Source organism: Anoplopoma fimbria, chromosome 19, assembly GCF_027596085.1.
Source record: "Anoplopoma fimbria isolate UVic2021 breed Golden Eagle Sablefish chromosome 19, Afim_UVic_2022, whole genome shotgun sequence".
NCBI lineage: Eukaryota > Metazoa > Chordata > Actinopteri > Perciformes > Anoplopomatidae > Anoplopoma > Anoplopoma fimbria.
The window spans coordinates 20,094,043-20,120,293 of NC_072467.1; the positions used below are offsets into that span (position 1 = coordinate 20,094,043).

Here is a 26,251-nt window from a genome sequence, read left to right on the forward strand (position 1 = left end):
TTAAACTACAGCTCAATGCAAAAAGCAGTTGTTGAACTTTATGCAACCTTTAAACCTTTAGTTTTATAGACATTAGCTACAGGAGATGCTCAAATATGAATGTATGACAGTAGATTCTGAGTAGCACTTTAAATCAGAAACTGTCTAACAATTGATTTTTGTCTCTGCCTCTCTCAGATCTCGACCTTTTCTCGTCGGAGGAGAGGGAGTCGGTGTACGTCAAAGAGGGACAGGGGGCAGTGCTGCTCTGCGCTCCCCCACCACATCATCCAGGTACAGCATGTGATGGCTGAGTGTGTTCCTGCTGAGTGTTCCTACGGGTCTGTGTTCAACCTCCATCATCACGTAGCCGTAGCGTCTGATCGATTGACGTGGGTGGATGGACGTTGGCACAGTAGTTAGCACTGTTCCCTGTTATGGGTTCTGGTCCTCTCTGTGTGAAATGTTCTGTGATTGATGAGTGGGTTTACTGCTTTGTGCTGCAGTCCATAGACATGCAAGTCAGGTGGAACTGAGGAGTGTACATTTACTTTTAAATGAAAGAGTGAATGTCTTTCGACATACTTTTTTTAATGCACATGAGGGATTTCATGACACTTATGAACAGATTATATGAAATGAACCAAGGAAATTTTGTCCCCTGTTGGCTTGGAATTGAATTGCCCTTCTTAATGTCCTCTAAGGTATAAAAAATAATGACTTCATTGACTTTGTCATTGTCTCATCAGGAGTTTTAAGCTTTTTTTCTCAGTTTGCAGTCATTCCCATGCTGGTTTCACTTCTACTCCCTCATGGATGTTAAAAAAGCAAAACATACAACATGTTTTCATCAGTTTAATATCTAGTTCAAGCTAAAATGTCATTACAAGGGTTGTTGTTTATTTTCCCTTCTACCGTCTGCATGTGGCCTCATTTTATAAAGCTTTTTAATAGCGTTGCTGTTAATTTAGCAATAGCGTGCAAACCCAAAAAGCTGTACACATATTTTCCATATTCATGTTATGCTAATCTCTCAAACACAGCCGTCTGAAAGCATTGTTAACTCTCTCTCTCTGCAGCATCAGAATTACCTCAACAAGCCAATGTGCTCACAGTATTCCTCCATTATGCCTCTCAGCTAAAAGAATTATAAGATTTCATCTGAAAGGTCAATAGACGCTTGAATAATAAATCCCGCCTCACCGCCAAAGAATTGTGCTATTTTTATTTGCATGTTTCCACATTATTCAAAGTGAGACAGCTTCACATCCAATCCCTCGGCTCTTTCCAGAGCTGTTGCTCCGTGTCCAGGGTCTTGATTGACGGGTGCCGTTTTGTCGTTTCTCTTTTTGTGCAGATGAGCTGTCATTCCGATGGATCCTGAATGAATTCCCCACCTTCATCCCACTGGACAAGAGGCGCTTTGTCTCCCAGATAACGGGTAACCTCTATATCTCCAAGGTGGACTCCTCCGACAGCGGCAACTACTCCTGCATTGCTTCCAGCCCATCCATTTCCAAGAGCGTTTTCTCCAACTACATCCCCCTCGTACCTCTGGCTGAACGTTAGTACTCCACTTTCTGCTATCCGTTTTTGTTCCAGATGCTTATTTCTGATCTTTCTTTAAATTATGATTACATTGAAGCTATTTGGGTTTTCATGGTTTCTTTAGTTTTACGGCCAGTGATCTTAAATAACTTACATAAGCAAAAGCCAAGCTCAAAATCTGGGTTGGTTTAATTGTCCTGTACCAGATTGATCACAGTAAGCTAAAACAATGACATGCAATTCACTGCAATAAATGCCACTTACTTTAGTGTGCAATACAATACGTTTTAATGTATATAATGCAATAAAGCTGAACACAATCTAAAAATACAACAGAGAGATTGAATATGTGTGTCTGTATTAAAGCCAGAGATCTTTAAGAAGTGGTCGATAAAGAAATAGTATCCAGACTGGGCTCTTTTACCAGCTAAATGAGGTGCGAGTATAAAGCAGGAGCTAAAGTGTTTTCTAAGAGATGAGTTTCAAAAACAAGCTTGCAGATGGGAAGTGACTCTGCCTGGCTGCAGCAAAGCAGCACATTGATTTTTTTTTTTTCTCTCTCACATCCTTGCTAAAAGCACCATGCTTAATCACAACAGTGCTTGTTTTAGATGTGATAAGGTCGTGCCACTGTTGTTGACTCTTTAAATTAGATTTATAGGAACAAATTAGCTCAGAGGTGAACTGACACACACTGACATGCTTTGAAACAGAGCCAGCCTGTTGTGAAAATATTAAAATGAACTGGAACATGAACAGCTCCATCGGTGGAGATCACAAACCAGTGTACATAAGAGTAGTTATAAATACTATGTGTAAGAGGTACAAACACAAAACTAGACGACTATTTCACCATTTATTCTAGGTAGCCTTCAGTTATTCCACTGTTTGATTTTGACTTTCATGATCATGTTAAACACCTGTGGCGGATGTGTTATGAAAAACACTATAGTTACTTAACACAGACTAAAATGTAGTGTCCCACCAAAGAGGTCAGGATCAGAGCAGAGCCGACCAGTTGTTTGGGCTCTCTCATGCATATGTGTATTATTATGAGAAGCCTGCTGGGTATGTTGTGTCCTGTATTTAACTCTAACTAGTTTGTGTTTGGGAGGGAGTGCATACCTTTGCATTTCATGAGGGCTTTTTAAATGCCTTGGGTATGTGTAGATTGGACACAATGGGCCTCGTGCAGCAACATTCTCTGAAACTGCTCTTATGCGTTATATTAGTTTTAAAGAGAAAAAATAAGAGAATTCAACTCCAGATGCACAAAACATTCTTAACCATCTAAATCTGCTCTTTCCCTGGTCCGTGTTTTTAGCATGTAAACAACAAAATCTGGTTTCAGAAAGCATGATAAGCCCTTTCCTACCTGGATGCTACAGGAGTACCCTGATTGAAACCTGGATACTTCATGTTTACACCTTATCTATGGATCCAATCATTATCGCCAGTGTCAGCAAGTGTTTCATTAACTGTAGTAATGTTAGTAGTTTGCCCTCAAAACAGAAAATGATGATCTAGAAATAAAACTGAAAGTATGACACCGGAACGGATACATTTTATATTTGCTCCTGTATCCTGCTGTATGTCTTACTGCTGATGAAACAACTTCCAATCATCAGACCGGTAAATGCTCTGGCACTCTATATGAACTGAAATGTGTCTTCCTTCTCACCTGCTGAGGTAATGATCTGTGCGTAGAGACATGACAGTGCGACTGAGATGTCGAGAAATCAAAGGCACAGCTAGATCCACACAAAAAATCTTGATCCTGACAATCCCGAGATCAAATCTATTTTACAGGTTTGCTTCTGAAAAATACAGACTCAGCTGACTTATGCTGCAAGAGACAAACCCAGTTGAAATGAGCCACTACAACTTCCTGTAAAAATACAGAGAGGCAAATAAACTGGTCTCTCATGTTCCATATAAACTTCATAACCCAAGTATTGTCACAAAGCCATTGTGTTGCTAACCTAAAAAGCTTTGTTACTTAGTGTTTTTTTGTGTGTGTGCTTCAGTAAGACATCTACAAAAAAGTATCTTTAGTTTCATTTGACCCACTTAGGTAATGATAAAAAATACTTTTAAACAAAACATTGAAACAAACAATGGTTAAAATCAACACAAAATCATTATGTACCTCTATTTGTTTCAGGCATAGCAGCTAGAAATGGTTTTATCACCCGAGTCATGATTCTGGCTTGTTTGTATTCCTTTTAGGTCCCATCAGGAAATACCCTGCTGACCTCAAAGTCAAGTTCCCAGACACCACTGCTCTGGTGGGACAGAATATCACCTTGGAATGCTTTGCTCTGGGGAAGTAAGTGTGAGAGATTGCTTACCTCTGTTTGACATGTGCATTGATTGGACTGAAAATGAGGAAAGGTTACTGTTTGTTATTATTGTGGCATTAAATAGGTTAATTTAAATGATGCAGAATATCAGTACAAATCTATTGACTATCATAAACATAAATACAACATTTTAAAATATAGGGATGATGTATTAATCTCTCAAAACAGCATATTGATTGACCCTAAATGCCCTGTTAAATGTTGTTTACTGTATCTTAGATAGCCTTTGATCCACTGCTCTCGGAGCTAAATAATTCATAAACCATGTTTTGGAAAAACGATGACTTGAGTGCAGTGATGCATTACAAGTTAAAGCCTATCTACCTTGTGCTTTATTTTTCCTCTCTCTCTCTCTCTCTCTCTTTCTCTCTCTCTCGCTCTCTGCCTTTCCCAGTCCTGTCCCCGAGATCCGCTGGAAGAAGATAGACGGACCGCTTCCACTCACTCACGAGGTGCGGATGGCGGGGGCTCATCTGCACCTGTACAATGTGCAGTCTGAAGACGCGGGCAGCTATCAGTGTGAGGCTGTGAACTCCAGAGGGAAGGACTACCACGCTGCACGTGTGTCCGTAGAAGGTAAGGACTGTGTTGTTTGTCATGTCAGCCTTTTATTTTCTTAAATCCTATGAAAGGGAATACACTTATTCATCAGATGTAAGTCTTTATCAGTGTGTTTATTATCTTCTGGACACTGTTGCTTCAGGTAAAGTCATAAACCCTTTGTTCTTTTCACTGCCTAGTATCATTTCTCAGCTTTTTCTTTCTTTAGATCTAACACCTTCTGTAATGCCTCAAGTATCATATCATATATTATTGAGCAGCTTTTTTTGTTTGCGTATCATTTTTGTCAAAAACTGTAACTCCGATTTTGCCCATCTGCAGCTTTTCCTGAGTGGGTGGAGCACATCAGCAGCACAGAGCAGGACCTGGGCAGAGATTACACCATGTCCTGCATAGCCAGCGGCAAACCTGAACCACGCATCCACTGGCTGAAAAATGGACAACCGGTAAAATTCACACTAAAAATAAATGTCTTGTCTCATGAATCTTAATTTGGCTGTAGTTGTAATATAAGCAGAGCCCCCCTCCCCCCCTTAGCATCTCTGTGAGGTGCACAGTGTGCATCCCAGGGTTCTTACAGTAGCACAGCAGTGACAGGAAGTTGGCACTGTGGGTACACATCATGTCAGGGGGAAAGTACCTGTTGGTATTGAGTGTGTGCCAGCATGGGTTGTGTAACCCTCCGTAGAAACACCTGTCATCAGGCCCGAAAAAAATACCCAGGAGAGTCACAATTAGTGGCAGCAGAGTGGGGGAGGTTGTTTGATATATGCGGATATGGATACATCATTATGCATTAATGAAATCCTCTCCCAGTCAAATAAACTAATTGTCGTCTGTACCTCTGTGGATGTCAACAATGATTTCAATCATTTGCTGACTAAATTAATTTAAAATGGATGAAAATTTAGAATGGTGATATTTTAACTTCACACTCTTGTTTTTTTCCACAGTCTCACAAGAAAGAGATGAGGTTCAGCAGCTTGACATTCGATGATTCAGGGATGTACCAGTGCATTGCAGAGAACAACCACGCAATCATATATGCTACTGCAGAGCTGCGTGTGTATGGTGAGTCACACTTTGAATACAGTCACATTTTGGCTGCATCAGAGATTTAGAGGTCACGTTGCAAGCTGACTAATTTTGAGCTCATTAGGATTTATGGAGAGCACCGACAGATTTTATACAAAAAAACAATTATTGCACATCTGAATGAAACATAAATCGAGAATGTTGTCTCAAAATTGACTTTGGTTATCAAAAATATCATAGTAGATCAGTATCCAACACATTTTTATTATTGTAAAAACAACCATACATTTATGCATTACTTCAGCCAATGCATATTCTATTAAGTTTGTGATGAATAATCCAAAGTGTCCCTCCTCAGCCTGTGCTCCCACGTTTGAACACAACCCTGTGAAGAGAGTCCTGGCAGCTAAAAAAGGCCGGGTGGTGATCGAGTGTCGACCCAAAGCGGCTCCAAAGCCCAACTTCTCCTGGAGCAAAGACACAGAGCTGCTCCACAACTCCACCAGGTGAGCAGTCACCTAACAAAATAGGACCTTTCCTTTTTGCCTTCTGATCTGTAAATATTCTATGCATGTGTATTCATTCACAGAGGCTGGTTTATCATGAGGTTTTCTTTCTACTGTAGTTTTTAATGCAACTATTCATCCTCCTTTCTCTGTGACTGGGAGACATATCTGGGTCACATTAACACAAGGAGGAGTAACTGAGAATTTGATGTCTTACTACTCTAGAGGGGCTCGACACGTACAGTTTAGTGATTTCTTTGGGGCTCTAAATAAGCCATAGATCTCCTAAATTTACTTTGCGGCAGAACATCTTTAGTGTTGTTGTTTGTCAGTGATTGCTGTTTGTTGTTTGTCAGTGATTGCTGTGCACTGCTCTGCTGTCTGTCAGTGGCTGACATTAAGCTCGCTCTCAAACTCATCACCGTGGACAGACCGGATGTGTAAACCCCTCGTCTTGTGCTCCTCACTGACAAAACAAGCCTAATCTTGTTAGATTGCATACTATGCTGCATAAACTTCATAACAATCTCTGCGGTGGCTGTGGTGGTGTGAAGTAGTGACGGGGCATCTGGCACGAGACTATTTGTCATGCATGAATATGAAATATGCAGATGAAAATGAATCAAACATCCTCGCCTTGCTTTCGGCACAATTTAATGTAGCGTCTTACTGAATAGTTTCCAAGTTGACACACTTGTCTTTCTGGTAAAAACATAAATCTCATTAGGAAACCGGAGAACATTCGGAGTGCTTTCATCATTTTTCATCATCCACATATCTGTGGAATAACATACGCTGGACTTTTGACCTTCATATCGTGCTGAATATTTCATATCGTATAGCTCTTTCTTGTCAGTGTGGGAAGAATTAATTCTGTTTTCTCCTTAGGGTGTTCATCTGGGAGGATGGGAGCCTGGAGATCCTCAACGTGACGCGGGCAGATGAAGGCAGATACACCTGCTTCGCCGAGAACGACCGGGGCAAAGCTAACAGCACGGGCTCTCTGGTGGTTACAGGCAAGTTCCAGCTAATGAACAATGCTTAATTGATAATTCTTTTTACACCTCTTTTTTTTTTTTTTACATCCAGGACAGCTTGTGTTGCTTTGACTGATAGCAGCCTTGGCTGCCAATCATTTCTGTCAGTCTCAGTCCCACTATTAAACAGTCCCGACCTCCAAATGTCTGCTGTTGAATTATTATCCCTCTGAGCACAGTGACAGTGTGCAGGCCCCTGGTGGATATACAGTCATTCCCCAAGGACAGAAGGCGATTGCGATCAGATGTGATGAGACACACTGTTCAATGAGGAATGAGGAGAGGAGGACTTGAGTTATGAACCTGTTGAGATAGTTTGATTGAATAGCGAATAATAACACTGATATGAGTTGTTTTTTTTTGCTTGTGATTTCTTTTCTTCAAACATGCAATCTCAGCTGTCAAACATATTTAGTTTTTTACAGTTGAGCTCATGTGGGTCTGGATGTAAAGCTCTTTTCTGCCCTCTTCTGGACATTTGTGCACATTGAATAATTCTAGCTTTTACATATCAACACCATATACTTTATCATTGAGCTGTCTACTATGATCCCCTTTTTCATTTTAGAAATTGACCTGTTCATTTTATCCATTAAATCAAATATTTACTAAACTAAATGACATGTCATCGCCTGAACTGATCTCTTAATCATCACTGATTCCCTTGATCTCCTGTGTTTCTCCTCAGATTCCACAAAGATCACCCTGGCACCGTCCAACGCTGACGTTAAAGTGGGTGAGAACACCAGGATGCAATGTGCCGCGTCATATGACCCCTCCCTGGACATCACCTTCATCTGGTCCCTGGATGGCCGGGTCATTGACCTACACAAGGAGAGTCAACATTATGAACGCACCCTGGTGAGACAACACGGTGGTCCAGGAAGTATTTTAAAGGGAAATGAAACATAAATAATCAAAGTTTAGCTTGGTAGTCCTAACTTTGCCCCCCCTTTGCAAAATCACAGCTCTAGCCTGGAGTTCATCCAATCAAATCAAAGTCAAGTTGATAGCTGTAATATTTTTATTGGAATAGCAGAAATGGAAAAGTACAGCGGGCTTTAAATGAATATGACTCTAAAAGCCATTTCACATTCCTTCTCTGAGTGGAATAGTGCATTGTATAGCAATTTAATAGCAATTTCCGATAGCATCCATTATTGTTGACGGGCCCTACTCTCTCTCTTCGGGCAGCTCCAACCATCAGTTAGCGGTTAGCATTTCTCACTTGCCAATCTGCCCACTAGGCAAACACTATTATGATTGTGATTGATGATAACCCAATTTCGTACACAAGGAGGGTTTTCCCCTCATAAAATGTGGTCCAGTTTCACTTAATACTGTTTGTGTGGTGTTATTAAAGCATGTTTGAGTCTCGAACTGAGTTCAATGCAGTCATGTATTTTTGAGAGTTCAAACACTGTGTGGAGGTTGACAGAGCTGAAGCCCATCTCCATTTCACTTAATTGGTTGTTAAGTTGGATAACTTATTACTTCTGGTTTTGCAGGATTTTGTTAGTGTTTGAAATAATATCTCCTTTTCCATATCAAGCAGGCAGAGGGAAAATATATGTAAAAATCATAATTTTTGCTCCGACAAGAACACAGTGGGAAGATTTTGATCAATGATGTTTTTCTTTCCCCTAAATGAACTGTTGTTTTGTTATTTGCAGAATGGAAGCTCAAACGGAGAGCTACTGATTAGGGACCTCCAGCTGAAGCATGCCGGACGCTACACCTGCACCGCACAGACCCCCATTGACAATGTTACCGCCTCGGCCCACCTGGTCGTCAGGGGTGAGTCATGAGTGGCACAATTACACAAATCCATACAGTCATGTATAAAAAATGCCTCAAAGGGCTCTTAAGCCATCCAACATAACCACAATATTCTTTGCCAAATGCTCTAACAGTTATTTTATATGACAGATTTCTGTATTTTGTGTTTTTTTGTGTACTCCTCACTGTGGCTCATTAAGGTACTGTCCTTCAAATCTGATTCAGCTACGCCACACAGTCCTGATGAAGCAGTGTGTTAGTGTTAAACTAAAAGTAGTGTTAAACTAAATGTAATAACAAGTATTAAGATTATTTGTGAATATGTAATGTTATAGAAAAAAAACGTAAGATTTGAAGCAAAGTTTTCAGGGAGGTTAGTTCCATAGAGCTTATTAGAAGAAATTCCGAGAGAATTTCACAGTTCATCAGTCACATATTTCTAAACTACTCATTAAAATTTTTCCCTAACTCCATGTTGTCAGACGTATGAAATAAAGAGAGGAGAGAAAAATGGAGATAACACAAGTACTGTATCCAGCGTGGGTTTTCAGAGAAGTTAATCTTTCCAGAGTAACCAGACCGTAGACGATTTTGCCGGATAATCTGTCAACCCCAAGACTCCCTGCAAAAGACGGCAACAGTGAAAGCACTATTTATCCCAAAACTCTGTGTCCAGCCGGATAAAGTATATAAATGTAGTTCATTTAATAAAGTCTTAATAAAATCTGTTGCTGTTGTTGATAAATTAAGAACAGTTGCAGATTTGGTTAAGCAATGCTTCTGTAACATTATGAAGTGTTTTGAATAGTGTCAGCCTCCACTTGTCTTCATTAGAACTGAATAAAGAGTTGCGTGATAGCTGTTGACATAACATTAACGGATATGTTTGTGGTTGTTAGTTGTGTAATGCCATGTAATAAGTATTTGATGACTAAAGCGTGTAGGACATCATAGATTTCGATCTTTCACCACAGTATTTTGATACGGAGAGCTGCTGATTTCAGCGCTTGTTTCTTCCAGCCACATACAGATATCAACACGTACAAAATAAACACTGCCACTCCTCCGCAGCGCGCTGTCTGTCTGTCATTCACTGTATTCCACCTCCTGGATGATTCATCAGCTTATTTTCACTCTCCACTTCCTGATGAGTGAGAGCTTGCCTTACAGCCTCCCCTAGGCTCTTGAAACAGGCCCAGTGTTGTCGAACAAAGGGGTCTCTTCAGATAGGAACCAGAGAACTCCAGCAATGATCTGGTTGCCAGTGATCCCTGTTGTGCCGTGGGTGTGCTGTCCACCGCTACTCCTTTTCTCGAGCAGGTGTTGACGGACGTCCAGGTGAAAGCACAGCAGCTGACTGTAACGTTTCCCAGAGTGGAACCAAAACACGGGGCCCTGGGCCGCTCCTAATGGGAGTGCCAAATGCCAGCAGTCTGGGTTTGCAGCGAGGGTAGAGATGAAAGACGGCTATTTATCGCGGCAGATGAGGAAGCAGATCTGCTCCGGGAGATTGTCCGAGCTAAACACACAGCCCTGCACCTGTAGCTTGTTATTAGTGGGGATTTGAGATAGGCAGAAGAGCTGTTTTCATATGAAGGGTGTGTGTGTTATTGTAGCGTAATGTTACAGGCCTGCCTGGAACAGCGTCAAAATGTGGCCGTGTTAATGTAATTGTCTGAGAATGGGGAAAAGTATTCATGAGCTTTATTAAATTTGGTTCTTGGGAGTGAAGGATGTGAGCTAGTTGAAAGCGCTGAAGCTTATCAGTTCAAACACATTGTGCTAAGCATCCATATGACAGATTTTGGACAGACTTGGAAAATCTGTACAGTATTCATCCCCAACACTGAACTGTACAAAAACTAAATATTTTCACTACTTCACTTTCTCTCCTGACTTGTAGAGGAGAGGGGAAGCTTAAGGGCGGTCCGGCTATGTCTAATCGCCTTACTTGTCTCGGCTCATATTCATGACTTGGGGAAAAAAAGTAAATCCTGGCTGATTTCTGAGGCTGTGGGTTGGGAGGCTAACCTTAACACCGTCTGGGTTTTCTATTAGGGCCATTTTTATGTTCCTAAGGAAGAACCGAGGGGAGCAGGAGGACCAAGAGAAACACTGGATTCAGAAGCTTTTGGTTCAAATCTAGTTCATGTATGTTAATGGGCTCTAATGCTGTAATCCACATCAGACTTTGCTGATGTCTTTTAAAGAAGAGATTAAAATAAGAAAATGTAAGAGCTTTGATGTAACATATGCATCAAACAGAAGAGAGATTGGTGTTGAAGTATTACTTTTTTTATGCCAAAAAATGTCCTCATGAGCTTGATTCCAAATAAAGCTCTCTCAGAGACGCTATATCCACTTTCTGTCCGTCTGCAATTTTGAAAGTATGGACATTCACTTTCTGCTTTAGGGACAAGTCAAAGTAAGATAAAATAAGATAAAATAAGATAATCCTTTATTAGTCCCGCAGCGGGGAAATTTGCAGGATTACAGCAGCAGAGAGGAAAGTTCAAACAAGAGACATAGTAAAAAAACAAGATCAAAACAAGTATTATCAATATGTAAATAAGTAATAACACAGTAAAGAAAATTAAATAAGTAAAAAAAAGTAATAACTAAAATATTATATATACAGACAGAATAATTGGAGGATTTTAACATGTTAAGGCTGAGAGACAGTGTCACAACTGTGCATCCCAACTTGTCGTCATCCATCAAACAACACCTTCAACTTGTCTCTTATTCTTGTCTCCACCCCCAGGTCCCCCCGGTGCACCAGGTGGGGTGCGAGTGGTGAACAAAACTGACCAGAATGTAACATTGCAGTGGAGCCGTGGAGCAGACAACCACAACCCCATCTCCAAATACACCATCCAGTACAGGGACTCCTTCTCAAAGGATGTCTGGAAGAATGCAACTACATGTGAGAACTTCAGCACACTAGTTGGTCAAATAAACACTGCTACCTTAATACTGAGCTGGCTCCACTGTTATAATAATTAGGGTCATGCCACATAGTTATACTGTAGGCCTACATGGTGGTTAATGTCTCTTAAAGATGGCTAAAATAGAATTTTGTCACGCATCAAGGCGTGGAAATATAGGAATGTATTCTGAAAATGGAACTTCATTATTGTTTTAAAGATATTTTTGTTGAATAGAGGGAGAGAACTAGCTATACTGTGCTGCTGTATAACCCTGACATCTTGGCATTGTGAAATAAAATCTGTGTTTTTCCCTCCAGCTCCCACAGATGTTGAAGGGAACACAGAGATGGCCACAGCTGTGGATTTGATCCCCTGGATGGAATATGAGTTCAGAGTGATTGCCACCAGCACTCTGGGGACGGGAGAGCCAAGCAGCCCTTCACCTAAAATCAAAACCCTGGAAGCATGTAAGATCATAACCTGACTTTGGGCTAACTTTTGTTACATATAACTTACAGTATGAAGACTCAGAGTAACTTTAAATGTCACGGAAATGTGGTCCGACAGGCCAGCTTTCCATCCATCATTCAATTACAGCGCTGTTTACTTATGCTAAGTATCGCTGTAGAAATGAGTCAGCAGAAATCCCATCAATCTGAACTTTCTACAGTAGAAGCTTGCTGCCAATCTCACCACACAAACCTCTACAAATGAGCACTTTGCTGAAACTGTATACTGAAGTTCAATTATAAAATGGAAATCCCAGGCCTACAGTGACCTCTCTTAAAAAAATAACCTTTATTTGAGAGTGAGCTACCAGACTCGAGGCAAAACAAGAAAACCTTTGCCTTCTTTAGTGGCAAGGTTCCCACATTGACATTACAGCGTTGCATTTGGCACGGGTCAAGACATCGATATTGTATTTTTGCAGAGGAAGGGTGTTTCAGTACTGCTGCCAGGGATACGTTACAGCCTGTGTGGGTTGGCGTTGCTTGTGTGGATTCTTAGCATGTGGCCTCAGAGTTCTGCTGTTGCTGTCTCATTGTAGTTCCTGTGGTGGCGCCCTCGGACGTCGGTGGCGGTGGAGGAAATAGCAGAGAGCTGACCATCACGTGGACGGTAAGTCTGGACCTTCCACTGAGCGCAGGGCTAATGGTGAAGATCACAGAGAGGAGACATGCTGCCATTACCTCAAGCCAATATTAAGTCAGAATGTTTTCAATTTCTAATAAAAAAATAATAACCTTTAGAGCACAGAAGAAAAAAAGAACAAACCAGAACAATGAAAAAGAAACAGATGTAATTTCACGATAAAAGAATGGGGGGAAAAACAAACATTTATTCCAGTGAGTTGCTGGCTCGCAGGCAGACGTAAAAAAGAAGGAAAAATGGATCGTCACACGCTCATCACTCTGATTGCATTTATTTCAATTTTGATCAATGTTTTGGCAAAATCTGCCATCATTTTGACGATACACATGAAAGTGGTCCATGAATTTAATGTGAGCTTTTGATAAGTTTCCAGTCACTTTGGAAGACAACAATGTAGTTTATCAACAGATGAGCAGAGGAACTGAAGCACTGAATAGTCTCATACTTTATACCAAACAAAACCATCACTATCAACGAAAATCAATGCCTGAACTGAATCATTATCTTCTATTTCCCTGCTGCATCCGTTGATAAATTAGCTCTCATAGGTAAATTGCCTTTTGCTTGGCTGAAGCATTGGGATTTTTCAGTTCTCGAGCAGCCGGAAGATGAGGCGTTGTGTTTAGAGATAGCTTAGCAGAGCTTAGTGCAGGCATGTCTTACTGGAAATATGATGATGAGGATAAAGACGGAGTGCCAACAAAGGAAATAAAGCGTCAGGACAGATCAAGAGGGGTGAGCCAGCAGAGTATCACAACTCTAAACTCTTGTGTATCACTCACAGAATAGTCATTGTACCGAACAGTTTGTAAAAATGATCTCATAAGTGGAATTGAAATAATCCTAGCATACAGCACAAGAATAAGTGAATGATGCTTGATATTCATAGTGCAAACTCCGACCAGATTACGTTTAACTCACATTAGAGATACGCAGGCTTGAAAGGTGTTTTTGGATAAAACATTTGCCACATTAAAGTAATGTTTTTAATGTTTCTGTCATCAGCCTGTACAGCCACAGTACTACTATGGGCCTGATTTTGGCTACATTGTGGCCTTCAAACCACAAGATGGAACCCAGTGGATGAGGGTGACAGTGGCTGACCCCCAGGCCAAGCGCTACGTCCACAAAGACTCCACCATCCCTCCGATGACAGATTATCAAGTCAAAGTCAAAGCATTCAACAGGAAAGGAGAGGGACCCTTCAGCCTCACAGCCGTCATTTCTTCTGCACAGGACGGTAAGCACTGAGACCTCTCAATGCTGTAGCATAAAGGGGAAGACGTGGCAAACTGATCTCAAAACAGTGTCACAGATCAACCCCGCCTCTGTTTTCTCGCTATCACAGAGAATTTAGAAATTCTTCAATATGCCAACACTCTGCTATTTCAATCTGTCAGTGTCAGCTACTTATCACTAGCAGGGTTTTCAATGGAGAGCAGGACTCATTTAATAAGAGTTCTCATGTATAGTTGTGAGGAATTTTAATACCCCTTGAAAGTGAACCCATCTTCCCCTCGCTCCGTCTCTCCGTCGTTCCTTGCGGGGGGATTACCATGATCTTTGTAGCATGAACCAGAAAGCTGATAATTCGCCCAAGGATGCAAAGCATTTAGCCTAGTTATTAACTTCCACTGACAGACTGTTGAGATAACCACTGGCAACCCAGACATGATGGGTTACAGAGATGCCCCGTTGCCCTGGTAACCCACTTTGGGAACGCTTGCCGTTTCAGTGTCTATGATTTCATAGCTAAGCCTGCAGAAGCACTTTGCCTTTTAATCGTACAACACAATCACTGTATTTGATAGGTTGCTGGTTCAAGGCTCAGCATCACAATATAACATTCAAGGACAGTTCCCTGGCAGGGGCAGCCTACCCAAAGTGTAAAACTGCCCCATAAGTCACGGAAAAGAGTCAGAGTGCCCAGTGAAGGAATATGGGCCAAGAGAGATTTCTGTCACTTCCCTTGTACCTTATAGTGATGAATTCACATCACTATAATGATGCTTAAGCACCACTGAGAGACAAATGGCAACATTAAAGCCAATAAACACAGACAGGAAACGCTAGATAGTTTATGGTCATGGTAATAGTTCCATTAGCGCAAAATACGTTCATACATATAAAATACGCTGCGTTGCGAGTTTTGTGTGTGCGACGTAAAGATTTACTCTGAACTCTTTCCTTGAAAATGGGTTTTCTTACTGTCACCTAACTAAACCGTACTCTGCTTCTCTCCTCAGCTCCATCTGAAGCTCCTGTTAGGGTTGACGGCAGAGCTCTCTCCGCCACGGAGGCCATCGTCTGGTGGCTGCCTCTCTCACAGAGCAATATAGATGGATACCAGGTGAGTGGGAAATGTTACTGAGGCATCCTGGTAAGAAAAAGAAAAATAGAGGTGAGACGTTCTATGGCTCTGCTAATGTAGCAGCTAAAAACTTTTCTTTATGATTTGGTTAATCATACTACTATATTTAGACACTACATTGCTGTAAACAGTCACAATAACGTTACTAAAATCTCCAAATATTAGTCTTTTTAATGCCGTCTTTGAAAGCGTTACTACAATCCATGTTTTTTTGTAACATCCTTTATATATGAAGTGTGGAAAAGGCATTTTTCCTAAAGATCTTTTTCTTTTTTCCCCCTCAAATTCTATTTACTCATACTTTTCCCTTTCCTCCTTTTTTTAATCAGTTCTTGAAATTGCTGAAGAAGCAAGGTTTGCACACCAAACTGGTGATCCTAGCTATCTCTTACTCTGTCCATCTGTGTCCCAGGTGAAGTACTGGAGGAATCATGAAGACAGTGAAGGGGGGGCCCAGAGGGTGGTGGTACCCGGCAGTGAGAACCACACCAGGCTGGAGGGTATGAAGCCGGACTCCCACTACCTTATCGAGGTTCGGGGCTACAACTCTGCAGGATACGGGCCGGCCAGCGAACACCACCAGATCCACACCAAGAGACCCCGTACGTTGGGCCTTTGAAGCACTTTAATACAGGGATCTGAAGTGATAACAACAACAAGAGTCATTTTAATATACTTGTTATTCATTACCCTTTTTTCTGTCTTTCAACAGCTCCAAGTCGAGCTCCCAAAATACTTGGTAAAAAGTTCAAGGGCCAGTCTGTAAATATTGCCTGGGAACCGGTGAAACCGCTTGCTAACGAGGCATCAATAGAAGGTTATAAAGTGAGTGCAGTTCTACATTGACTTTTACACTGATTCTAATCTCTATAAAAGCTGTTGGGCACCTAACGTTTCTTATACATGATGTGTGTGTGTATACCTAGGTGCTGTACAGGCAGCAGGGCCACTCCACAGGCACTCTGTACACCACCACCAGGCAGAACATCGACCTTCCCATGTTCTCAGACGGGAACTATGTGGTGGAGGTCCGGGCACACTCGGAGGGAGGAGACGGGGCTGTGGCACAAATCAGCATCACAGGTAACACGAAAATCCACCATTTACTTGTGCCCTTCATTAACAATTCTGAATAATGTTATATATAATTTTGATAACATTCATGATCCTTGTTTTTATCTAAAAAACATTGTAATTTTAAACTGGTTGCTCCTGTTAACCCTCTATAACCTGCATATACAAATTGTCTTTGTAGTTCTTTGAAAGGTGATAGGCTTAGTTAAAAATTTTGACTAAGACAAAAATAAATGAGTAGAAAGTCCGCAAAATTAATCTAAATCAACCTCTAGAGGGTTATGGTACAAGTTAGGTGCCTGAGTTTGATTCAGTGATAAAGTTATTTTATTTCAGTAAAGATGTACCCTTGCTCTAATAAGTGTTGGATCACATAAAAGCAGCTGTCACTTTATTACTTACTAAACTAATTGTGTTTCCTGTTAGATGAACACTGAAATTACATTTAGCGAGTGAGAGAGAAAAATACTACTGTGTTCTGTTTTCACCCGGGTTTAGTTCCATCAGTGGATCAAAAATAAAGAAAGCCTTCAGTCATCTGTTCACATTTTAGATCCATAGTGCTGAGGTGACACACTGTGACGGTTCATTCCTGGCCTGCCATTTGCTAGTGAGATTATGCGAGGTTCAAAGTTGTCGGTGGGTTATCATTTGTCACAGCCAGAAGGGTTCCCATGGGCCAGAGCAGAGCTGACACTTCAGGTTTCATACCTTAGATTGGAGGGCTAAGATGGGAAACCTTACGGCCCGTGACTAAAGCCTTGATAGCCCCCTGACTGGATCCCCTCACTGGCTGATGGACTGACAGGTTGGCTGACTGGATGGAGGAGGCCTTAAGCTTCTGTAATTGATCTTGATGAGTAGAGGAAACCCCTCCCGTGGATTTCCTTATCCCTTATCGCTCAGTCCAGACCCATCTGACAGCTTGATTTCACAGACTCTGGAATTTAAGCTGTGGGGGATTTCAAATGCAAGGCATTGACAAATGGAGGGGGCATTTAAGGTGATCTCCACACAGATGGGGTATAATATCACACTTCACACACCAAACATAGTCTTTTGTTTGATGGATGAGAGCCGGACACTAGAGAGACAAATAGTTTTCTCCTCAAATCAACAGCGGATTTGACTCTTCAGTCCAGGTGTTCTTTTAGCAAAAAACTGACAAACCTCTCTCTCTCTCCGTCTCTCTCAGGTGGAGGTGTCATGTCCGCCCCGTCTCTCAGCGTGCTCTCTCTGCTCCTGGTGGCTTCCCTCTGCCTGAACCTCTGAATGTAGCGCCATCTTTGTCTTCACTTCCCGTGAAGAAGACTCTTAATGGTTGACGCCTATGAGGACTTCGGGACTCTTTCCACAATCTCTTTGGTTCCATCCCGTTAACCCCGGGACGTCATATTCCAACCCTCCCCCCTCCGGAATATGTTTGTGGAAATAGACACAGAAATGGAAAAAAAATTGGAAATGGACAAAGACATCCCTTATTTATCCACAAAAGGCCTCTTTGGAGGAGTGAAAAAAGGAGTTCTGTCAACTTTTTAAATATGCCTTATATAAATGACTGCACTTATCTTTCACAATAACTTGTTTTAAAATGGAACATCACTGAAAGTGTGAATGTTACACTTAAGATTTTCCGTTATGTCTATTAGCATCATGAAGCCAACCTTTCTAACATCAATAACATTGGTGTTTGTTCAGAACTGTGGGCTTCATTTGATCTGTGATATTTAAGGAAAATCTATCCTACAGTGCATCCTATAGTAAAAAGGTAAACAAGTAACTGTGAAGGACGAGTGTACGAGTTTATAAATATGTCTTTATGTCTTTCTTTACTTGCAGTTCAGTGGCATTTTTCTTTTCAAAAATGAAGCACACCCTTTGTTACAGAGATACAGTGAAAACAAATCTCATCCTTTCATACTTGCTTTTTGATAACAAACATCATAGAGGAAAGATCAATTTATGTCATGCTGAAATAATATATCCAACAATTGGTATTGTTTTGCTACCTAATATAATATGGATGTTATTTGACGAAAAACAGATTGGGATGACCTGCAATCAAAGCTTATTTACAAATCATAACACAGGCTCTATTGGTAGAAAACCACTTTCTTATTGCGTGCATGTCGACATTGTTACATGGAAGGAAAGAGATAGATATGGTTCAAAAGCGTTTGGGAGTTTAGGCACACGGATCCAGATGTGCAAAGCTGAATGTAAAGCAAACCAGAGCAGGAAGTAAACTGAACAACCTATCAGACATGTAGTTTCAAATGTTTCGAGCTTTAGCAAACGTCATGTGACAGTGGTTATTTTGAGTGCTCGCCACCTCTGGTTATAGTTGTACTACCTGTGCAGTGATCAAGGCTTTACCACAACATCTGGGTCATTGCTGAACTAAACCTAAACTAAAAAAAAAAACTACTTTTGTTTTGACTGTATCATTAGGACCTCCGTGGTAACAGCTGGTGCTTTGTAAAGAATGTTGGCATTTTTATGTGTAAACATTTGTCATTTCATCAATGGCTTTGTGTGAGAGTCACTATTAACAGTTATAGTGAACGGTAGCGACGCTCATGCCCTCCAATAAGCGTGCAATGTATGATTCATCCGTGGCTACTTTATATTTTCTAATAAGACAACTTGCCTAGCTCCTATAACAGTTATCTAATTTCATTTTTCATCATCTGGAACAACAGATGAGAAGCAAAGCCATCCATGTCAGTGGCAAGAGCCCATCAAAACGTAGTTTCCACTGCATTATTTTTGTCTTTTTATTAACATGTGATCAGAGATATATAAATATTATCAACTGTTGTCGTTTTTTTTGTTTATGATTATCATATTTGTATGTCATGATCCGCCTCTAGTTGGACAGTTTAAAACTTTATTTCCCTCGAATGGAAGAGAACAAATGCTGCGATTTTGAATCCCACCGAGTTATTTCCTGTGTGACTGACGCTGGCCGTGCTTCAACATTGTGACTATATCAACATCCACCACAAAGTGCTTTTCCCAGTTTTCCTTCATGCGACAAATCATAGAAAAAAGAGTTGCCAAATGCATGAATGCCTTGAACTTTTTGACGTTTTGGAAGAAGCAGCGGCTCTTCATTCTAACATGCATGACACCGGAGACGAAGCGGTGCGTTACATTGCAACAAATCGACATCATAGCAACCTCTCAGCTTCATATGAAACACATTCCATTCCTGAGTGACATCCCTTTACGTCAGAGACAGTGTAGCCTAGTATGTGCATTAGCTGCTGAACTACGTTAAGCCGGTCATTTTTCATATGAAGTCTTGGAAAGAGGATTTTTAGAGAGAATATTAAACTGACAAAAGGAATCTCATTTAGTCAAGGTCAGAAATGGTCCTGGAGTCCAGAGCGCACAAACCATGGTGGGGATTTGATGGCATCACTGGTGGCAGTGGCGGCATGTTTGGCTGTTTACTGGGAGTTCAGTGCTTCGCTGGACTTGTGAGGGATGAAACTGGAACCTCTCATTGGCTGGACAAAGGAACAATAAAAGTGTAGTTAACTATTAAAGTGCTGTGGTGGTTTTTTTTGTCTTGTTTTGCAGTAACTTTTCTGACATGAGTGCTCAACATTGTGAGTTTATTGTAAGCCTGAGTGTGAGCAGCTGTCTTAGTTCTGCTGTGAGCCAGGTTTACAGTCCATGGTTGAAGAAGTAGCACAACAACAATGTAGAAATACTCCATTACATTTACAAGATTAAAGTTTAAGTATAAAACTATTAGGAAAATGTGATTTAGTATCATAATTACAAGTACTACTTATACATAATGGCTCCTTACAAAGGAGGATATGGGCACAAACATTTTCTCTATCTAAAGTCTTAATTTATATTACAACTTGTCAACTCTTTTTAAAGAATGCATTAATATAAAGCTGTAACCAGTAATTTAATGTTGGAGCTGGTCTTGGTAGAGCTACTCTCTTAACCCTCAGCATACCAAAGTGTACAAGGAATACCTCACTACTGTCAGAAACAACCGTATATTAAAGGGGTAACTTATCTCTTCTCAAAACATTAATTTTGTTATAAATGTCCTATGAAGAATATAATAATATAATATTTTATTTTATGAAAGTTACAGTGAATTTCCATACTGTATAAAGCAAAAATATACATAGCTGCAATTGGGTACTTTTGATTGGGGTCTTTAATAAAAACAATGTAAGCACTATTTAAAGGTACAGAAAGAAATATAAGTACAAAGATAGAAAACAATGATATGAAGTCATTAGGAACAAAAGGAATGACAGGTGATGAAACATTTTAGTGATAGAGTAAAACACCTGTGAGATACCCAACATAGGTTTATAAGGTAATGTACTTACATTCTACCACAATTAAAAGGTCAGTGTCACTGTTCAGAGTAAAGATATTTCAAATATGAATTTGACTCTCAATCTGAAATTTTAAAGTTTGAACACACAGTATGTCACCATATATTTAATCTAATTTTTATTGATATAATTTACGAGAATATACAGATGATGAACTTAAACAGATGCATGATTAAAGATGCAACATATAGCAATAAATTCAACCAAAGTTTTTTAAATAACCCAAATAACAATATTAGTCATAGAAACACAATCTCACCACTATTTAGTTCTGGAGCTTTTATTCATATCACATGATCTTCAACAGCAGATGGAGTTGAGGTCAAAAGGTCATTCTTGACCTCTGAAACAGCAGTTGAGAAAAAATCTCACCACCGGATCCATTGAGTAGCCCGTCTTGAGCTTTCTATCATGTCACATGGTCTCTCTCATATTTCTTGCAGTGAATAATGTTTGTGGATTTGTGGAGGACGGATGACAAAAAATGTCATGAGAAAGTCCCAGTAAAAAGTTTCAGCTCCCAGTGAGTGAGCCTGAATGAATTATGAATTGAGTCAGAAATACTGATGTGATTCCTACATTGGAAGTCCGTCCATGAAAGCCAAAGTGATTCAGACTTCCCAGGAGAATATTTCCATTCCGGTGTGTCGACAGTTTCACTTTAAAACACACACCAAAAAGCAAATGTGTCAAAGATTGTAAGAAGTGTTATCAAATCCAGACAGATACTCCACTGGGGACGGACAACTGGTGGTCTCAGGTGTTTTTCACTTTGCTCTTAGATGTGCCGAAACTCCTGAGGTGGATTAAAATAAAAACATCTGCAAAAAGGAAGCTTTGTTGAACAAAAAAAACACCCCCACCTAATCACTTGTGCCCTTAGTCATTACTGCCCTGGGATTAAAGTATTGTATGACTGCAATTTAAGACTGGTTGTGTGTGAAAACTTCAGAGCACTGTTTCAGGTCTCACATAACAAAAAACGAGACTAGAATGTCATTTATGATTTATGAGTATCTTCCATTATCAACTTAAGCATTTGCAACAAGTGTTACATTTATGGGTAATTTTTTTCCTTTTCATTAAACGATATCTGTCACCAGGAGAAGGCTATTCTTTACCGGTACCAAACATGAGACACAGAGATAGCCTTTCAATCTGTCCTCCATTACAGATAAGGCCAACTCTGTCAATAGTTTTTTTTTCAGGCAGAAACAGCTGTTGGAGTTTTGTCTCCTATCAGATATCCAGCTGATGAAAAGTAGATTGATATCACTTCTCTTCGTGGATTAGGTTGGACAAAATCAATCAGATTTTTGGAGTCCTATTGAGTTCCAGGCCATCTCTCTGTTTCAATCAGGGGGTCTTAATGGTAATTCACAGAGAGAACAAACGACAGAGATAACTCTTTTTTTTCTTCAGTGGCTTATCGGTCCGAGCACATGGCCTGTGTGAAAGGTCTGATCCCAGGTAGCTGAGGAACAATTTACCCCAAAACACACTCGCAGTCATTGTAACCCAGGCTGCTGCTTGGTTGAGTCTGACTGCTTCTCCAGATCCCATCCTCCAGACTTTAAACTCTTCTGGAAATATAGCTATTTGTTTTAATTTTTTTAAATAAATTAGTTTTATATCAAATTATAAAGTAATACAAGAGCTACTATTTCACCTGCAGTGATTGACAGGAGGGGAAAAACACGCTCCTCTGACCTCCTTGTGCGTGTGTTTTAGCAGACAGGTGTGCAGTCCCGGGACAGTTTGTGCTATTGTCTTTGTAAATCTACACCTGTTCTCTGACAGCTCAGACAACACAAAACAGACTTTAAAGTGCTGCACAGCAGACTAGAACCAGACTGCTGCACTGGGAGACCTGAAACGTGACGCCCTCTCTGAGAGGCCTGCAATATGTCATGCTGTGTCAGGCAGCAGGAGAGAGACTGGCCTGGACTCATGCAGGAAGGCTTTATTGGTGAGGGTCTCCTGTGCAGATATTGTGTTTCAAGCCAGGGTTTAACCACTGAAGGACCAGCAACCCCTTGAGACAAGTTTCACTGACATGTCATCACTGCAGAACCTGTAACAGAGGTTAGACTCAATTAATTCAAAAGGGTTAAGATGTGGCACAATAAAAAAAAAAAAAGTTTAATTAACCCCTTTAAAAGTATATAAGAGAATGAGCGACCTCTGCTGGTGAGGTTTGAACACACAATTTAATCAAACCGCACAAAAATTAAATTAAACTGCACGAAAAACACCACCAGAGTATAAAGATGGTGTTACCCCTGACGTCAACGTTAAGTAAAACACATTACATTAGTTTAATATAGGAAAAACACTTTGACCCTGAACAGAGAGAGAGCAGGAGTGAGTCAGCGGGGTGAACTTCTCTCCTCAGAACAGATCTCACTCCTCAGAGCATGAGCAGCCCCCTCAGCTCCGGACAAACTTTTAACGCACACACTCTTTCATCTCTTCAGACTTGTAACATAACTTTTTTCCCCTCCAAACTCATTGTGCCGCACTTTAAAAAGTTGTCTGTGCAAACTATGCGCGTTGATGTCCTAATTTCTCGCGCGGAAGAAAAAAGGACCCCCCCAAATCTGTCAAGTTATTTATAAAAAAAAAAAAAAAAAAAAAAAAAAAAAAAACCCCAGGCGTGATGGAGTCGCTCACCGAGCCGGAGACCGGTCACCGTGGTGGAGGTGTTTGTCAGAGAGGCTGCGGGCTCCTGCTGCCCGGTGAGGAGGACCTCCGCAAAGGGGAGCACTGTTGCGTGGACGCGCTCCGAACGCTCACCGACGCGCTGGAGGAAAAGAGCGCAACTTTGGAGCACGAAACCCGGATGGCGAGGCTCAGGTGGAACAGGAGGGAGCAGCGCTTGTTGGCCCAGGTGTCCGCTCTGCAGAACGAGGCCCAGCTGTCGGCTCTCAAGTACCAACGAAGGCTGCACCAGTACATGGTGCACATCCACAGCATCGCAGAGCAGCTCAGTGCGCACTGCAAGGTGAGAGGGATTTGTTTTTTTACTGTGGGCATGTTGTGTAACAATCGACTGGTGATCATATACAGCAAAACATGGCTGATGAACTTTTAACCCACTTCTGGTGTTTGTTGGCTGATTTAGAGAGATGTGAGGACAGCTGATGGCATGCAGAGCCAGATGTCAGATAAAGCAACATGTGCAGAGGGAGAGCCACAGCAGCAGATGCATGCACCTGAGGTAGGAAGAGAAGCACTCTCACAGCACACTGACATTTATCATGGCCCCATTCATCATAAAAGTTTTGGAACACAAGCTTGGTTGTGCTCATCCAAAATGCCCAGAGGCAGAAGTCAGAAATCACTGTTGGTGAAACACTGACCGATGTTGTTGATGTTTTTTGGCCTCTTGTACTTCAGGATTTTGCCTCTTCCCACCTCTGTTTCACCTGCTGCCTCAGCTCAGGCTTTAACTCTGCTGCCAAACAATTCTGTGTGTAAATGTTGACTTTGGGATCACAGTGAATTATATGGAGTGGTAGCAAACTCTGAGTTAACACAGTTTAAGAAAGATAATCTCTCCTTGCACCCTTTTTTTCATTTGGCGTGGTTTGTTATCTTTTTTTCACACAGATAATGTGTGTTTATTGAATGTGTTTTATTAATACCAAGTTGGATATTATATATTTTAGCTTATGTGTAACTGTAGTCATTGTATATGTTTGCAAGTTATATGTGATAACTTCTGTGCCATGATTACAGCTTTGTCACAGACTTCTGTGGAGAAATCTGTCTTGTTTTGTCCGTCCTTTGTGACTTGAGAAATCCTTTTAAGTGGTCTTTGTTCTTTTCTTCTTTGGGTCTCAGCTGATCAAATGTCATTGTGTGTGTGTGTTGTCCTCACTTTTTGTGGGACGTTTGAGGTCAAAACACCTTATCACATTTCACCTAGAATCCCTGCATCCACACTGTCGTCAAGCCTTGCAAAGAACAAAACGGAAATCAAAACTTTCTGAGGAGAAAATTCGATGACACTGTGCTTTATATTAAATGCAAATTATGGATTGTAGTTAATACAAACACTATACGAGTGAGCATCTTCTAGAGGGGCTCTTTGCATATGCCTGCTGAAGCCACTCCAGAATGAAAAATGGAAATTACTAGAAAACAAAAAACTCTCTTTTGGTGTTAAGAGCTCGTATTAAATGTTAATCATCACTTGATTCTGTGCTTTTGCATAATGTGTTTTGTGCATGTAATGGATGCACCTAACTATATGGACGCTGTTTCTATCTGCTCCTCAATCTGTGTTATTGGAGGGAATCATTTATTAAACCTCCCCACGTGGGGCCCAAATCTAAATATAGCTGTTTTAGAAAAGCTCACAAGGTAACATAAAAGTTTGTTTAATTCACCCTCCAGCCACGGACTCTGTTGTGTTTGGACTGCTGCTGAGGTTGGACTGGTTTAATCAAGGTGACGGTCATATAAAGTATCTCTCTAATTGCCTACAGCATGCTGTGAGTGCAACAGACTCACTTTTGATTAATGTGGAAAACTGTTCACTCTCCTCTGCCAGTGCTGGGCAGAAACACAGCAAGCATCTATTTTCAGCTCTCTATTTTTTTTCTTCTCGTCTAAAAATGTTCACTCTAATGCCTCTTTAATAGTTTTCTCACTGGGTGTTTTCTTCGTTTGCTTTCCGAATGGATTTTCCAATACTGGGTTTGCAGCTCATCAAACAGAGTTTTACAGTTTAGCGGAATTCCACTTTGTTAAAAAATGGATGGGCTTTCTGTCTGTAATGGACAATAGAGTTGGATGACTAATAAACAATACATTAGCAGTTATGGATCGTCCCATTTAAGGCCCCTTTGTGTGGTTGGAAAGTCTAATTGACCCTTTAGTTGCTGTGACGTCGGTAACGCGCTCCCATTCTGGCGTGGCACACATGCAATGCTAAAGGGAAATGTAATCTATTAAGACAATGGTTTACTGATTTCCGGCAGGTAGACAAAAACAAGCTTCTCATTATTAGCCGGTGACTTTCACAACCATAGCTAGGAGATATCATCTCTTGCTAGCTAGCTAGGTAGCTGCTACTACTTTAGTTTTAACTTGTTTGTTGGTTGAAAACAAAAGTCTCCAACTGACTCGTTTGAATAAAAGAACCACATAAAAGGGATATTGATATCATTATATTGCAGAGTGGCTAATAAGCCCTTTATATTATGGTTCAGTTAGCATGATAAGGAAATAGACTAGCGTATAACTCTGTTTGGTTGCTTGCTAAATAAATGCATACAAGCACTAAAGATTTATATGCTCAATTGTGCCCATTTTCAAATAGGGTGTTTAATTTAAAACTACTTTTGAGATGTGAATTATTGATTTTAATTTGGCAAACGTTACACTAACTCTGCTAATGAGTTTGTCTGGGTTTGCTGAATAAAGAGCAGGACTGAGCTGCTAACATTGTCCTTCACTAAGATATAGTAACTGATATAGTAGCTTCGGGGTCCAGCTCCCGCAACGTTGGGAATAATATGTAATGCAAC

At 40.7% G+C, this 26,251-nt stretch overlaps 1 protein-coding gene across 2 annotated transcripts in view; it reads left to right on the forward strand.

The window, feature by feature from the left end:
- The window catches only part of LOC129107716 (contactin-1a-like), a 48,208-nt gene extending 28,328 nt beyond the window's left edge, over positions 1 to 19,880 (forward strand). For both annotated transcript variants that reach the window (XM_054619221.1, XM_054619222.1), the window contains exons 6-24: positions 178 to 273; positions 1,337 to 1,543; positions 3,757 to 3,856; positions 4,285 to 4,466; positions 4,773 to 4,897; positions 5,405 to 5,522; positions 5,845 to 5,992; positions 6,881 to 7,008; positions 7,718 to 7,890; positions 8,703 to 8,826; positions 11,573 to 11,734; positions 12,056 to 12,205; positions 12,787 to 12,857; positions 13,896 to 14,130; positions 15,137 to 15,240; positions 15,674 to 15,863; positions 15,974 to 16,086; positions 16,188 to 16,344; positions 17,531 to 19,880. In XM_054619221.1, the coding sequence (XP_054475196.1) occupies positions 178 to 273; positions 1,337 to 1,543; positions 3,757 to 3,856; positions 4,285 to 4,466; positions 4,773 to 4,897; positions 5,405 to 5,522; positions 5,845 to 5,992; positions 6,881 to 7,008; positions 7,718 to 7,890; positions 8,703 to 8,826; positions 11,573 to 11,734; positions 12,056 to 12,205; positions 12,787 to 12,857; positions 13,896 to 14,130; positions 15,137 to 15,240; positions 15,674 to 15,863; positions 15,974 to 16,086; positions 16,188 to 16,344; positions 17,531 to 17,607 (2,660 nt within the window). In that variant the 3' untranslated portion in view covers positions 17,608 to 19,880. The remainder of the gene's footprint in view (positions 1 to 177; positions 274 to 1,336; positions 1,544 to 3,756; positions 3,857 to 4,284; positions 4,467 to 4,772; positions 4,898 to 5,404; positions 5,523 to 5,844; positions 5,993 to 6,880; positions 7,009 to 7,717; positions 7,891 to 8,702; positions 8,827 to 11,572; positions 11,735 to 12,055; positions 12,206 to 12,786; positions 12,858 to 13,895; positions 14,131 to 15,136; positions 15,241 to 15,673; positions 15,864 to 15,973; positions 16,087 to 16,187; positions 16,345 to 17,530) is intronic.
- The last annotated feature ends 6,371 nt before the right edge of the window (positions 19,881 to 26,251 follow it).